The 15189-nt window shown below is 49.0% G+C and overlaps 2 protein-coding genes across 15 annotated transcripts in view; one reads left to right on the top strand and one right to left on the bottom strand.

Annotated features, from left to right (window-relative positions):
• VWA2 (von Willebrand factor A domain containing 2) overlaps positions 1 to 4224 on the top strand; it is a 51352-nt gene extending 47128 nt beyond the window's left edge. For 5 of the 8 annotated variants that reach the window (XM_027529241.1, XM_027529240.1, XM_027529239.1 and 2 more), the window contains 2 exons: positions 347 to 472; positions 1795 to 4224. In XM_027529241.1, coding sequence (XP_027385042.1) covers positions 347 to 472; positions 1795 to 2096 — 428 coding nt within the window. In that variant the 3' untranslated portion in view covers positions 2097 to 4224. Of the gene's footprint in view, positions 1 to 346; positions 473 to 631; positions 820 to 1794 lie in introns of those variants that run through there. The other 3 variants (XM_027529246.1, XM_027529243.1, XM_027529245.1) reach the window with 3 other exon arrangements.
• The window catches only part of AFAP1L2 (actin filament associated protein 1 like 2), a 144363-nt gene continuing 132272 nt past the window's right edge, over positions 3099 to 15189 (bottom strand). For 5 of the 7 annotated variants that reach the window (XM_027529252.1, XM_027529248.1, XM_027529251.1 and 2 more), the window contains 8 exons: positions 13480 to 13625; positions 12075 to 12186; positions 9870 to 10109; positions 9608 to 9779; positions 8940 to 9095; positions 7050 to 7243; positions 6834 to 6956; positions 4772 to 5973 (listed from right to left, as the gene is read on the bottom strand). In XM_027529252.1, the coding sequence (XP_027385053.1) occupies positions 5947 to 5973; positions 6834 to 6956; positions 7050 to 7243; positions 8940 to 9095; positions 9608 to 9779; positions 9870 to 10109; positions 12075 to 12186; positions 13480 to 13625 (1170 nt within the window). In that variant the 3' untranslated portion in view covers positions 4772 to 5946. Of the gene's footprint in view, positions 5974 to 6833; positions 6957 to 7049; positions 7244 to 8939; positions 9096 to 9607; positions 9780 to 9869; positions 10110 to 12074; positions 12187 to 13479; positions 13626 to 15189 lie in introns of all 7 variants that reach the window. The other 2 variants (XM_027529250.1, XM_027529249.1) reach the window with 1 other exon arrangement.

Below are 15189 nucleotides of genomic sequence, written 5' to 3'. Positions count from 1 at the left end.
CCCCAGGATGGCACTGACCTTGCTAGGAACAGACACAGCCAGGCTAGCCTGACTTCAAGCCTCCTTTTACTAGGAACATTCTCTGCACCTTTTTAAAAGCCTGTGGCCGTAATAATGATAGTAAGCACTGCTTGTGCTCAGCCCATCTTAAAGAAAGCGGCTGCTTGCCTGCAGGCAAGCTGAATGGAGGCTGGGGCCCACCCGTGTGCTCACCTGTGGCTCAAGAGCCCACAGAGCCACTGTGACACCTGCTCTGGTGGCCTCACCTTCGTCCTGGGTGAGGGTAGGGTCCGCAGGGCTGACCCAGGCTGGGTCTGCTGACACGTCCTCCCGTCTTCCCTTGCAGAAGCCAAGCGGCCAGTTAACCTCTGCAAACCCAGCCCATGCATGAACGAGGGCATCTGTGTCCTGCGCAACGGGAGCTACCGCTGCGAGTGCCAGGGTGGCTGGGAGGGCCCCCACTGCGAGAACCGTGAGTGTGGCATCAGCTCCAATGTAGGGGCTGGGGTGGTGTTCTCAGTCCTCCTCTTCCCCAGGAGTGTACCAAAGGAGGCTCTAGGGCATCGAAGGAAGGAGTCAGTCATTGGTTCATTCATACATGAAACATTCAGTGGGTGCCCCTACATCCCAGGTGCCATGCTGGGTGAGAGGAACAGAGCAGGAAACAAGACACGGAGACTCTCTGCCCTCCTGAGGGTTCTAGTCTAAGACACAACCAGTAAGAGCAGCATGTAGTGTATTAGATGGTGCTGAGCACCGAAGAATTGATGCTTTTGAACTGTGGCATCGGAGAAGGCTCTTCAGAGTCCCTTGGACTGCATGGAGATCCACCCAGGCCGTCCTAAAGGAAATCAATCCTGAATATTCATTGGAAGGACTGATGCTTAAGCTGAAGCTTCAATCCTTTGGCCACCTAACTTGAAGAACTGACTCCTTGGAAAAGACCCTGATGCTGGGAGAGATTGAAGACAGGAGGAGAAGGGAACGACAGAGGATGAGATGGTTGGATGGCATCACTGACTCGATGGACATGACTTTGAGTAAGCTCACTGTGTTGGTGATGGACAGGGAAGCCTGGTGTGCTGCAGTCCATGGGGTCGCAAAGAGTCAGACACAACTGAGCGACTGAACGGAACACACTCTGATGAAATTCTGGGGAGACTGTTGGGGAGGAGCACAGTGGACACAAAGTAACCGGAACACAGGCAGAGGATGTGGGCACAGGTTCGAGTGGGTGGGTGGATGGGGCAGTGGAAGTTGGTGGGAGTTGTTTTTTTGAGCGTCTCTATTTGCTCACCAGAGGGTGAGGGCACGGAGGAGGTGCTGGAGGTTTGAGGAGAGAAGAGAATTAGTAACCATCTAGGAGAGAAGGCAGAGAAGGCAATAGCACCCCACTCTAGTACTCTTGCCTGGAGAATCCCATGGACAGAGGAGCCTGGTGGGCTGAGGTCCATGGGGTTGCAAAGAGTCGGACATGACTGAAGCGACTTAGCAGCAGCAGCAGGAGAGAAGGAGGCTAGAGTAGACATAGAAAAACGATTGTTGCGCAGCCTCCTTAGGCCCCCTGTGGCGGCTGCTTCTCATGAATTTAAAGGTAGAAAAGCCAGCAGCAGCCAGTGGATGCTTCCCATTAGAGCCCTGCGTTTGCGGGCCCTGGCAGAGGTGGTTTTCCTAATACGGGGAGGGCTGTGAGGGGCACTTCCTGCTTGGCTTAGCCTAAGTGCAAGGCACAATGGGGCCCATAAGGTTGCTAGTTGGTTAAAGAAGAGGACTCAGACCCTCACGTCCTCAAAGTTCACTTCTTTCCTAGGGGCCTTGAGAGGAGATGCCCTCAAGGCACGTGGCTCCAGCCGAGAGCCTGCAGGAGGGCAGCCACCGCGCCCCTCCCGGCTGGGCCTACAGAGAAGGCCTGGGCCCCCTGGGCGCTGAAAGGGAGCCTGCCCTCAGCACAGCACCCTGTCTGTGGTCTCTGCCTCCAGCCCCGTCTGAACCCTCCTGCCCACTGTCCTGCCCCAGGGAGAAGAGAGGGCTCAGCTGCCAACAGAGCTGCCCAGGGACATGGTAGCAGCTGGTTGCCCCCCTCACAACCACACTGAGAACTCATCAGCATGTTTGCTGACCTAATTGTGCACTGTGGAGCTGGTGCCGTCTGCCGCGTGTCCCCCGAGGAGCAGCAGAGGAACCTGGAGACTTCTGATGGCCTGTTTGAAGCTCACGTTACCCACGATGATGGCTAAACAGGACATTGCTGGGACAGTTACGCCTGAGAAGGCAGTGATGACAGACCCGACTCGATGGTGGCCGAGATGGACGAAGGGTGGGCTTTTCAACACACCTTTCCCCGAAGATGCTCCAGATGGATTCGTTCTTTAGTTTGAAGAGGGGCTTGAGCGGCATTTGTGACTTGTTCTGGGACGGGATCCCTGTGTGGGACTTGGAAAGGCCTCAGACAGGAAGGAGACTGACCAGCTCTTTACCTGAGGGGGAGGGGCTGAGTGTGCAGACAGCCCTGGATTCGAGGGGCCACCTAAGCTGACCAGCACTCCCTTCGAGAGGCTTCTTAGTGTTTACTTAGGAGGGTTCACTGTGGGGTGTTTCTTGAGTGCCTGTCTTACTCTCCCTTTGGGGGTCAAAAAGGAGCAGAATTCTTAAACTCAGTCCATGTAGAACAAAGAGATTTGAAGGGGTTGGTTTTTTTAGATAGAGATCTTATGCTGCCTTGGTTTTAGTTTTGTTTTTCATACCTGGTTTTAAAAGGAATATTTCAAGAAGTGATGTTGGTTGTGTTTATTTAACAGGAGCATTTGTCCCTAAATGGGCAAAAAGGCTTAGATAGCATATTCTCCGGCGAACTGGATATTTGCTTATCCCACAGTCCTTAACAAATCAATTCTCTGCCCAGGTGGTCGAGTTGGGAGTTGGTTTTCAGTAGAAGCCTTTGCAGAGCTCTGATTTAAATCCAGACACTTTATCATAGTTTTTATTTTTAATGTAAATACCTTTAATGTGATGTTTTATGGGCAAACATTCACGGCTACTTTGATTTAAATACTGCTTAAGAACTTCAGGATTTGTGGTGCAAAGAAAAGTACTTGGAAGGTCATCACCGTGGTTTTATTAGATGTTAAAAACAAGTCCAGTGTGCCAAGCACTGTGCATGACAGTCATTTCCATTCAAGGGCTATTTCCATTCCAGTCGTTGCCTTCTGCCAAGGCAAAAGCAATATCAGAGCAGAGTCACGTGCCCACCCGGTAGGTGCCGATAGCTGCTAGAGAATTCCATTGTCTTTACATTAACAGCAGTTTAATCATTTCATAATATAGGTTCTTTGTCTGGCTCAGGGTTGATATTTGGATGTCCCATTTGAACTGGACTTAAAAACCGCACAAAACTGGGCCCTGGGCCTAGCCTACATATTAAAGACCTTACTGTTGCTATTTTTAGGTTTCAGCCCTTGGGGGAAAAGAAATTTAACCTTTTCTAGCGAAGGTGCCACTGGAGTTTAACCCTTTCTGGGTTCTAGTAGCGGAAGAGGGAATTCCTGACAAGATAACCTTAAGTGATCTTTTCCCAGCTAACCCTTTTTCTTTCTTTTTAAAGAAACTGGCTTTTACTTTAATTACGTAATATACAAATATGTTCTCCTTGTAAAAACTTAAACATTGCCGATAGATCATAAATCTTTTATTTTCTCCAAATGATCCTTATTCCAGCCAGCTGCTCTAGTTTTTGCTTTTCTAGAAAGATAGCATTTACAAGTAATGACAGTTTTGTCTCTCCTTTTGAAATTTTATACTACTTTTTCTTGTCATTTTGCATTTGTCTAGGACCTCCAGAATGATGATTTAACAAGTAGTGGAACGTAGCTGGTTTTTGACTTGAAAGGATGTTTCTGTCATTGCTACTCTCTGTGCATTACTTGATAAGGAATGCTTGCTTCTATTCCTGGATTAGAGTGTTTATTAGGAGTACTGAGATTTGTGGTTTGCTTTGCTGCTCCCTTTGAGATGTTTTTTCACATTGGACTCGTTAATATGATGAAATGTCTATCTGTATTTTTCACTTGTTGAACCACCTTTGATTTCTTGGATAAATGCTATTTGGTTGCAACGTCTGGTTCTTTAAACACTGCTGAATTCCACTTGCCAATATTTTAAAGTTTTTTTTCAATTTATGTTCAAAAATGATTGTCTTTTATAATATATTGGAATGTTTTTCTTTTATGTGTTGGAATTTTGGTATCAGAGCTATGCTCTCTCAAATGAAAATATGTAGTCCTCAAACTTTCAAGCTGCTATATTCATAGTATTTTCTTGTAATTCAAAAGGACTGTCAGTATCGGTACTTGAGGCCTCTTTTTTCAGTTCTGCCATTTACTATTGCTGTAGGCTGTCTTTTTAATGAGTCAGAAATTTGGTTTTGTCATTTTTAATTATTACTACTAAGGCAACATTTCAAGTATTGATATGATTTTTACTCCCCTAAGAATTATCTAGGAGTGTGTTTAAACGTATTGATTTTCAGTCATTTTTATATATGATCAGTTTCTAAAGATGTTTCCCAAGTCTTAATTATAATTATAAAATCTTTCAGCCTTACCTCTGCTACTTGATGTAAGGAGGCTTAAAGTCTCCTGCTAGGATCCCACCTTGTAATTCTATGTTTTGACTCACAGAGTTTGAAGTTCAGTGTATAAATATCCACAATGTTTTCCCCTTGAAGTAGAAGTCTACCAGGCCTTGCCACGTCATCCCATGAAATACAAGAAAATCCAAAATACAATGAACATTTTATTAAAAAAAAAATCTAACTCACTCACCACTTGGGACGCCAAGTGTTAATGACAAAGGAAATAAATGCCCTGGGAATAGAAAGACAAGGCAGACTCGAAGGCCCTTTAGTTCCCAGGAACCAGTGTTAAAGAACGCTGATTCAGAACCCCCAGAAGTGAGGCAGAGATGATAGATGAAATGTTTTAACCTGTGTTAACAATGCCATCGGGAGAGAAACAGGCAACACAAACAAGAGCACTGTCGATTTTAAGAAAAGAGACCACCTGAAACAAAATTTGCCCCCTTTTTTCTTCTTGGAAAGGGCCTGGACATCAAGCACAACTTCAAAAAACAGGGACTAAGAGAGCACTGTATTAAATAACTCTTCTCTTAAAAATGGCCTTTCCATGGGACTGAATCTGTAAACACAGGGTAATCTTGTTTCTATAGTAATGTAAAAAGTCAGTTAAATCTCAAAAGACACTTTTCACTGTTCTAAATTACAGGATTTTAAACATTTTTTCCCCCTATATAATACAGCATCATTTAAAATTTTTATTTAAAAGCAATTGGTTCAGGCCCACTTTAGCCTGAAAAAAGTCCTTAATTTACCAGGAACAGTGCCTCAGTTTGGTCCCAAATATTTTCCCAATTACCATTTCTTTAAAAAAAAAAAACCATTGATGGTTTTTACACAGTTGAAGACAAGGACGATTTAACCCCTGACACTGCTTAAGTATCAGATAGGAGATGACGGTCAGGAGTTGAGATATACTCTCACCAAGGCCCTGTGATCAGTGAGACAAGGCCCTGCTACCTCGATTTCTCCTCCACCAAGGCCTCCACATCAGAAACTTTTCATTTAAAAAGTCTGATAAAACAACTGATGAAAATTTCAAGGAAGAAACACAGAATACCCCTAACTACAGCAATGTCCTATTTACAACCAATAGACTTGGGTCTCCAAGAGTCTTGTATTATTTCCTTTGGCCCTGCACAGGGACAGAGCCTCCTCTTAGCCGAAGTATTCCATTCACAGAACCCCAGTTCTTCCTTTTTCTTGTAAACAGACTCACCCTTTTACAGAGTTGCTGCTTTAACGAAGACTGTTACGAAGCAGGATTGTCACCAAGGTCCATATTGACAGGAGAGTCTTTAGATGAAGTTCGTTTCCTAACTTGCTCCTTTCTTCTCCCATTCCTAGGGTACCATTCAAACACCAGCATCCAGCCCCCCAAGAGAAGAAAATTAGTTATCCTCCGCAGCCAACCTACATATTCATAGAAGAAGCTAGGAAGAGAGACAGCAATTAAGGTTCAACCCCCGTGTGTTCCCTGTTGCTTGGAGCCCCTGTTCAGAGATTTTGAGGCCATGGAGCAAGACAGAGGCTGAGTGACGTCTGCCTCGGTGCTCATGTGCTTACATGGATTTAATACACAGTCACTGGTACAGGTGTCTTACAATACTCCCAGCAGGTAATAAGCAGGACAGCAATGAGAGCTGCCTGTGGTAAGGAGCAGCATTTGCCAAAAACACAGGCAGCTCTAGGCATGCTCTTTACTGTACAAATGAGTCAAGGGTTCATAACGCTCCTCATCCAGCCCCCAGGGATAAATCTGCTCTCGTTTACCCCTCACCGCCAGTTGCCTGGGTGGCTTCTGGCAAACCCATCACCCATCTGAATCTGCGGCTTTTGTTTTCCTGACAGACGCCCTTCAGAATCACTGAGGTTCTTTTTAAATTGGAAAACTCTCCAGCCCCTCTCTGTCTCTGAGCTGCTCCTCTCCCCCCACCCCCACGGAATCTACTGATAATCACGCGGTGGGCAGCGCAGAGCATTTGCATGCCCTCAAGTGGACTTGCAAGGACACAGAACCAAGCAAGCACCTTTCTGGTCGGTCAAGGCCAAAGACACAGCCAAGTCCCAGCCTCCCGCCTCTTCCCTCAGAGCCTATGCTCAGAAGAGGAAAGTGCCACCTGGGTCAGATGGGCGCCCCGCCACCCTGGTGACAGTTCTGTCCTCCAGGGGGCCCTGAAAGAGCACAGGAGTGACCGCTTACCTTGGCTTTCTGGAGGACGGTGCCTTTGCCCGTGACCATGACCGACAGAGGCCTGTTCTTGAGCGCAGTTGCGGAGTTGACCGGGGTACAGTCGGGGGCAGGAGTCGGGGTGGCCGCTTTGGGCTGTGGGGTCAGAGGAGAGCGAGGGCTGAGTGAAGGGCGGGGAGGCATGGCTCATCCCGTGCTTGGCCCACGGGGACGGGGCACCGGACTCACCCGGGGGCTCACGCTCTCCAGGTGGGTGGTGTCCACAGTGGTGCCCAGCGTCACGGGCCCGGCCTCCGCCTTCCTCAGGCTGTCCTTCACCTCCACAATGCTGAGCTCCAGGTCCACACGCCTGCGCTCCTCCACCCTGCACTCCTCGTCCACCTCCCTCAGCTTCTGCTCCAGGCTGGCCGCCGCCCCCTTGTCTGCAGAGAGAAGTGAACAGCCTTTCAGCCAGAAGTCACGCCAGGGGCAGGACGGATTCACACACACACACCATGCCGAAACACGACCCCCGAGGGGCTGTGGACCACTGCTCTGGCTCTGACCCTTAGAGCGGGGACAGGCCTCTCGATGGGTGGCAGACAGCCTCCAAGTCCAGGAGCCCAGGTCCTGTGTCTCCATTCTGCAAAGGCTGGGGAGGCCCCGGCCGCAGAGCTCCGCCTTCACAAGAGGGCCTGAATCTGAGGCCTAATGTCCCTCCTGGTAGGTGCTTAGGGACTCTTGTTGTTTCAATACCTGCCATGGTGACAGCAACCTCAAAGCGAGAAAGAAGCTTCACTGGTGACCTCTGGAGGATGGTTGGGCTGTTTCAACTTGCCCCACATGGTTCCCTCAATCCTCCTGGCACGTGCTGCTTCCCTGGGCCTAATGGAGCCATGGTCCTCAACCCTGCCCCCTTCTCAGCCCTGTCTTACCCTCCCCTCTTCACCCTGGTGTTCTCAGGCTGTTCCTGTAGCACCAAGAAATGATGATTCAACCAAGAGTCCATGCTAGGAGCTCACTGCAGAGGAAAGGATGGTACCACATGTTCAGTATGGAATCCTGAGCACCGAGTGACTGCCCGTGAGTATGGGCGATGGAAATGTTCTCAAGCTGACTCTGGTGATGGCTGCACAACTCTGTGAATATACTGGAAACCATGTGCAAATGGGTCATCGTATGGTCTATGAATTCTTATCAATGAAGATGTAATCTTTTTTAAAAAGTGGGTCACATCATGCCCCCCTTACCTTTCTTCTACCAATCATGTTTATAAGATTCTCGGGGATCAACTGCTTATGTTGGTTAGTGCGCGTCTAATGGGCTTCACTGATAGCTCAATTGGTAAAGAATCCACCTGCAATGCAGGAGACCCCGGTTCGCTTCCTGGTCAGAAAGATCTGCTGGAGAAGGGACAGGCTACCCACTCCAATATTCTTGTGCTTCCCTTGTGTCTCAGCTGGTAAAGAATCCGCCTGCAATGTGGGAGACCTGGGTTTGATTCCTGGGTTGGAAAGATCCCCTGGAGAAGGGAAAGACTACCCACTCCAGTATTCTGGCCTGGAGAATTCCATGGGCTGTATAGTCCATGGGGTCACAAAGAATCGGACATGACTGAGCGACTTTCACTTTCACAGCTTAAATATTAAGTGTACACGGAGTTACTCTCTGAAAATGAAGTCAAATGCTGCTGAAAGGTCTTACGAGGGACAAGCTGCTAGGAAAAAGCTAAAGGATGATATGAGGATGACTTGGAAAATAATCTACAAGGATGCAGATTTCTTTAAAATGAACACAGATTTAAGGCACTTGTAAAGAGACGGCCAGTTGAAGCATTAGAGGTGTGGCTAATGCGGGAACCATGACCCGGGGCTCCCGTCAGCCAGCCCAGAGGGCAGGGAGAGACCTTGGCATTGCCGCAGAAGATGGGCCAAGAAACAGACATTTGTCTTAAATGAAATGACACATTTCAGGTCTAGACACATAATTTTTAGAGATTTCCTTCTTTTTCAACTATGTCCTGATATAGGACAGTGACCTTTCAGAAAGGCTAGAAGGGGAGGACTTTGCGGGGAGCACCCACCTGTGCCAAAGGTTGAGGCGGCTGCAGGCATGTGCTCAGACAGGAGGGGTGCATACCTGTACACTTTAACAGGGTCTCTTTCAGCTCCCGTTTCTCCCTCCGGAGCTGAGCCAGGTGCCCTCGGATCTCTTCCTTCTTCTTCTCAAGCCTCTCTTTTTCCTCCGTGTACCGCTTCACCTCGGCTTCTGTCCGGTTCTTGCCAAGTTTGATCTCTGCAGACCCAGAGGGAGGGGAACCCCCTGCGTCAGTCAGGCTGGCCCCTGAGGGCAGTCCCACTCCTCTCTACAGGCTCAGGCAGAACCCAGCACTCTGGAAGTAGGTTAGAGGTGGATGCCAGACCAGCCTAGCAGGGACAGAAAAGGAAACTGAGCCTACCCCTTCTTTGCTATGAGACATTGGGCAAGTCCTCCAACTCTCTGGGCCTTTCTTTCCTCATCTGAAAGGGAGGCAATCAGACTAACCTCTCCAAGTAAAAGTGTTAGTCGCTCAGTCATGTCCAACTCTTTGCACCCCTGTGAACTATATCCCACCAGGCTCCTCTGTCCATGGAATTCTCCAGGCAAAAATACTGGAGTGGGTTGCCATTTCCTATTCCAGGGGATCTTCCCAACCCAGGGATTGAACCCGAGTCTCCTGCATTGCAGGCAGACTCTTTACCATGTGAGCCACCAGGGAAGCCCCCAAGCCCTTTCCAAAACCTTCAACTCTTATCTAGCACAGGCACCTGGACTGGCTGCCTTCAGCCTGTCCTTCACAGGTGGGCTGGACCCGGCCGGGGTGACAGCCACCGTGTCAGGGCAGCTTGGGGAAGGGGAGGTCTTCTGCTGTCCAGCCTGGAGCTTGACCTCTGTGCCTCCCAGGGAGGGCTCCTCAGGTTCCTGACTCTCCTGCTGCATCTGGGTGGGGAGAAAGCAGATAGAATTCAGCCGGCCAAGGGGCCCCCCGAGAAGGTAAGGCTAGCTCATTCACTGCGGGAGCCCCTGTACCTGCAACTCGGGGTTCTCTGGAGACTTTATGAGGGGCTCATCAGGGGCGGGGTCCAAATCTTCAGGGAGAGGGAGAGTCTCGGCCGGAGGGTCCTGGTGGGGCGGCGTGGGTGAAGGGGCCCGGGCGCCGCTGTCACCGTGTAGGAAGGACTTGATGGGCGTGAGGTCCAGGTACACACGGTCAGGGTCAGGCTCACCCGGAGCATCTGTTGCAGGGGTGGCTTCCTCGGGGGCTTCCCCCTGCATGGGGAAGAATCAGGGGGCTTTCTCCACTGCCTTGGGTCCTTGAGCCCTAGAGGGGACGCCAGCCCTGCTGCATAGCTCCTGTCCCTTCCCTGTGCCCAAGTTCACCAGACCTCCTTCCCAAGGAGCCTCCTGAAGAGCTGGAGTTAGAAGGCCCGGGCTCATCTCCTGGGTAGGCCATTCAAGAGGTGGGAGACCCAGGCCACAGTGCTTCATCTCCCTGACTTGACTTCCTCATCTGGAGAGAAGAGGCTAGGAGTCCCTCCCTCTCAGGTGGCTGGGATGAAGTGAGATCGCCCACAGATGCCCTTAGCACAGAGGTCCATGCCCCGTGACCAGAGCCAGCTGTCAGGGTGATGAATCCACCTCCGCCACCAATCTGAACCTTAAAGGCTAATAGTGTCTGGACAGCTAATGTCTAAGTAACAAGATTTTAGTATTTCCTCATACCACAGTTGAGAAATAATCTCAAAACGAATTAAAGACCTCAGTGTAAGACCTAAAACATAAAACTCCTAGAAGAGAACATTGAACACTCTGACAGAAATCATGCAATATTTTGGGGGGTATGTCTAATAAGGCAAAGAAATAAAAGTAAAAATAAGCAGGACCTAGTTAAAAATTGTTGCTCAGCAAAGGAAACCATCAACAAGATAAAAAAGACAATATATGGCATGCGAGAAAATATTTTCAAATGATATGACCCACAAGGGGTTAATATCCAAAATATATAAATAGCTCATATATCTCTATATAAAAAAAAAGCCACCCCATTAAAAAATGGGTGGAAGACCAGAATAGACATTTTTTCCAAAGCAGACAGACAGATGGCCAACAGACAACATGAAAACATGCTCGGCATCACTAATTATTAGAGAAATGCAACAGAAACAAAACGAGACACTACCTCACACCTATCAGAATGGCTGTCTTCAAAAAGCCTACCAATAACAAGTGTTGACAAGGATGTGGATAAAAAGGAAAGCCTGTTCACTGATGGTGGGAATGTAAAGTGGTGCGGCCACTATGGATAACAGTCAAGAGGTGCCTCAAAACATTCAAAATGGAACTACCGTATGACCCAGCAATTCCGTACCATGGAAAAAGCAAAACCACAAACTCGGAAAGATACATGCGCCTCAGAGCTCATAGCAGCACTGTTTACACCGGCCGAGGTGGAAGCAACCCTAGTGTCCATCCACAGACGCACGGATGAAGACGTACGCATGCGTACACACACACCATGGAACATTACTCAACCGTGAAAGACGATGAAGTCTGCGGTTTACAGCGATGTGGATGGACCTAGAGAATATCATGCCCAGTGAAATAAACTCAGAGAAAGGCAAATACTGTGTGGTGTCACTTACGTGTGGAATCTGAAAAACAGGACAAATGAATCACATATAGCAAAACAGACGCACTGATACAGAAAGCAGCCCAGCGGTTACCCGTAGGAAGAGGGGAGGGGGAAGGGGCGAGAGAGGGGTATGTGGTTAACAGATACAAATCACTATGTATAAAATAGATGAGCAACAAGGATATATTGTATAGTATGGGGAATTATAGCCATTATTTTATAATAACTTCTACTGGCATATAATCTATAAAAATACTAACTGTGCTGTATATCTGAAACGAATATAATATTGCAAATCAACTATACTTCAGTTTCTTAGAAAAGGCCAATGATGTTGCTGTTCTCTATCCCAACACCTCACTGTCCACCCCAGCACTGATCAGAGTGGTTAACCAGCTTTTATCTGGATGAGTCCCCAGGCCAGGCAGATGGTAGCACCCCAGCAGATAAAAGAGAACCTCACTGCACCAAGTCACCCTCACTGCAGATGACATGGAGTCCATTCCTCTTGGGGACCATCTAACGACCTCTGGCATTGAGGCTTCGGGTCTTGGCAGAAGGGGATGGACAGCCCCAGGCTGCCACCTAGCCAGCATCCTTACCGCGGTTGTCAGCTCTGACACCTCCACATCGTCGTACAGCAGCTCCTGGCGATCCTGGCTGGGCAGGCCGTCAATGTAAGTGTTCGGCTCCGAGAACTTTCTCTGCATCAGCCTGGAAGACATGGTGAGAGAGGATTCAGGATAGGGGTAGGGGTAAAAGCCACCAGTCTCAAAGGCTTCCAAACAATGAGAAGCGCGGTGAAATCCGCGGGCTGTGCAGGAGGCCTGGGGATGAGCCCTAATCTCCTTGTAAAATGAAATCATTTGTTTAGGGGTATCTCCTCCCTCTCTCCCCAGGGTCTTCTTACTAGAACTCCTGGTTCCAAATGTCTCTTCTTGAAAAATAATCTTCCCTTGCCCCATACCCCTCCTCTCTGACACAACTGAGCGACTAAGCACAGTACAGCCGTCTTTTCACCCGGATTCCACCCTTTCAGGACCTCCTTCCAACAACAAAATCCTGTCATTTCATCTTCACAGTACACTTGGGCCAGCACAGACAGACACTTTCCCCATTTTGGCTCAGTTTGCTTCCACCCAAGGAGGAGGGAGATCAAACCAGTCACTCCTAAAGGAAATCAGTCCTGAATATTCATTGGAAGGACTGAAGCTGCAGCTCCAATACTTTGGCCACCTGATGGGAAGAGCTGACTCATTAGAAGAGCTGACTCATTTCCCCTGATGCTGGGAAAGATGGAAGGCAGGAGGAGAAGGGGCTGGCAGAGGATGAGATGGTTGGATGGCATCACTGTCTCAATGGACATGGGATTGAGCAAACTCCAGGAGACAGTGAAGAACCGGGAAGCCTGGGGTGCTGCAGTCCATGGGGTCACTAAGAGTTGGACACAACTGAGCAACTGAACAACAGCAATGCTGCCTCTACCCACCCCCCTCCCCAAGACCACTTCTTCCCGAGACCCAGTTTGCTCATCCAGGAGGCAGAAGTACCCCCTGTTGGCTTACACCAGTGTGTGCTGGGACTCAGTAAGGGAGCCATGCAGAAGTGCCGCCTCTTCAGCAAGGAAAGCGAAGGCCAGGAGAGGTGCCCACTCTGCCTTCAGGAGCTGCTGCTGCTGCTAAGTTGCTTCAGTCGTGTCTGACTGTGTGACCCCATAGATGGCAGCCCACCAGGCTCCCCCGTCCCTGGGATTCTCCAGGCAAGAACACTGGAGTGGGTTGAACAGCATCTAATTAGAGCCAGGGATGTGGTGGCTGTCCCCCGGGCCAGTGGCCTGGCTTGGCTCCTTGCTGGGCCTCCCTGAGGGCTGCTCCCTGGCCCTGGTCTTCCTGCTACTGGGGGAACAGGGCCCACCCAGAGTTCCCAGCTGCTCGAGGAACCACGAGAGGCCAGTCTAGGCCTTGATCTAGAAGCATGGCTAGGAGTGAGAGGTCCTCGAATACTCACAGCAGAGAGGTTTTGGCAGCGCTCACGATACAGGAAACTCTATCGGCATCCACATAGTCATAGGTGAATTCTTCCGGGTCTGTCTTGGAGCCCGACTCAGAGAGCAGGAGGCCTAGCCAGTGGCCCATTTCCTCGGAAGACTTGGCCTGGGAGGAAGCCGAGAGGGACGTGAGCAGGGCTGGAGCGTGCTGCCTGGCGCCCAGACCTCCTCACCTCTTCCCTGATGCCCACCCTGCTGGGCAAGGCCTCTGAGAGCCCTGAGGCCATGTTCCTCATTTTTGTTGGTATATTTCAGCCCCCAGGAACCCCAAATAATATTTCCTGCTACTAGTGATACCCTGGTGCCATCTCAATGATGCTGTGGGCATTTGTCCCCAGTATCACATGTAATATTTATAAAGATGTATTTCTAGAGGGCTTCCCCAATGGCTCAGCAGGTAAAGAATCTGCCTGCAATGTAGGAGACGCAGAAAGGAGACATGGGTTCGATCCCTGGGTCGGAAAGATCCCCTGGAGAATTGAACAGCAACTCACTCAAGAAATCCCATGGAGAGAGGAGCCTGGCAGGCTACAGTCCAAAGGATCGCAAAAAGTCAGATATGACTAAGTGACAAAGTATGCATGCCCCATCACATGTAATGTTTATAAGCATGTATTTCTAGAGGGCTAATGGACTAGGAGAGGACTGTTAAAATGTATGCATTTTAGGTTGACACCTCTATTTTATGAATTATCACATTTTAGTTTACAACCCTAATGCACATATACAAGACTACCTGGATCCCTGCTAAGAAATAACAAAATTCAAATGTATTTTTGTTTATGGTTTTAACAATCAGACTGTCTTATACACCTTATGCCAGGTCAGCTACCTCTGACTAATCATGAACTAAATCCCAGTGAAGCCGGTGCCTAGTTTTCCCCAGGCGACAACACATTCTAATCAGACATGTACACTGAGTATTTTCTATTAAAATGCCAGCATGGTTTCTGGGCTTTATAATGAGAAAGAACTGGGAATCCCATAGATACTGCAGGTTTACTTTCATGAGGAAAAACAAACCACCATGCTGGCTTTACCAGCATGCCACAGCTCTGTGCTTGTGATGAGAAGGGCAGCTGAAAGTGCAGCTTGACATTTAGCTGGTTTCCTTTCCCCACTCATTTTCAAGTGGATTTTTCAATACAGCTTTTCACGGGCTGCTCTAGTTCCTGCTGCCACCATCGCTGCCCTGGGCGATGAGTCTCATTTTATCCTTTCCTGTCCCCCTTCCTTCCATCCCCCACCCAGCAGCTGGAGGACACATCTTGGAATCCAAATCTGAACACGACACCCTCCCTTGAAACCCTTCAGGGTCTTTGTTGTTCAGCCACTCAGTCGCGTCTGACTCTTTGTGACCCCATGGACTGCAGCACGCCAGGCTTCCCTGTCCTTCACCATCTCCCGGAGCTTGCTCAAACTTCATGTCCATCGAGTCGGTGATGCCATCCAACCATCTTGTCCTCTGTCATCCCCTTTTCCTCCTGCCTTCAATCTTTCTCAGCATCAGGGTCTTTCCCAATGAGTTGGCTCTTTGATCAGGTGGCCAAAGTATTGGAGTTGCAGCTTAAGTCCTTCCAATGAATATTCAGGACTGATTCCCTTTAGGATGGACTGGATGGGTCTCCTTGCAGTCCAAGGGACTCTAAAGAGTCTTCTCCAATGCCACA

Source organism: Bos indicus x Bos taurus, chromosome 26, assembly GCF_003369695.1.
Source record: "Bos indicus x Bos taurus breed Angus x Brahman F1 hybrid chromosome 26, Bos_hybrid_MaternalHap_v2.0, whole genome shotgun sequence".
Taxonomy (NCBI): domain Eukaryota; kingdom Metazoa; phylum Chordata; class Mammalia; order Artiodactyla; family Bovidae; genus Bos; species Bos indicus x Bos taurus.
This window is presented reverse-complemented; position numbering and strand designations above follow the sequence as displayed.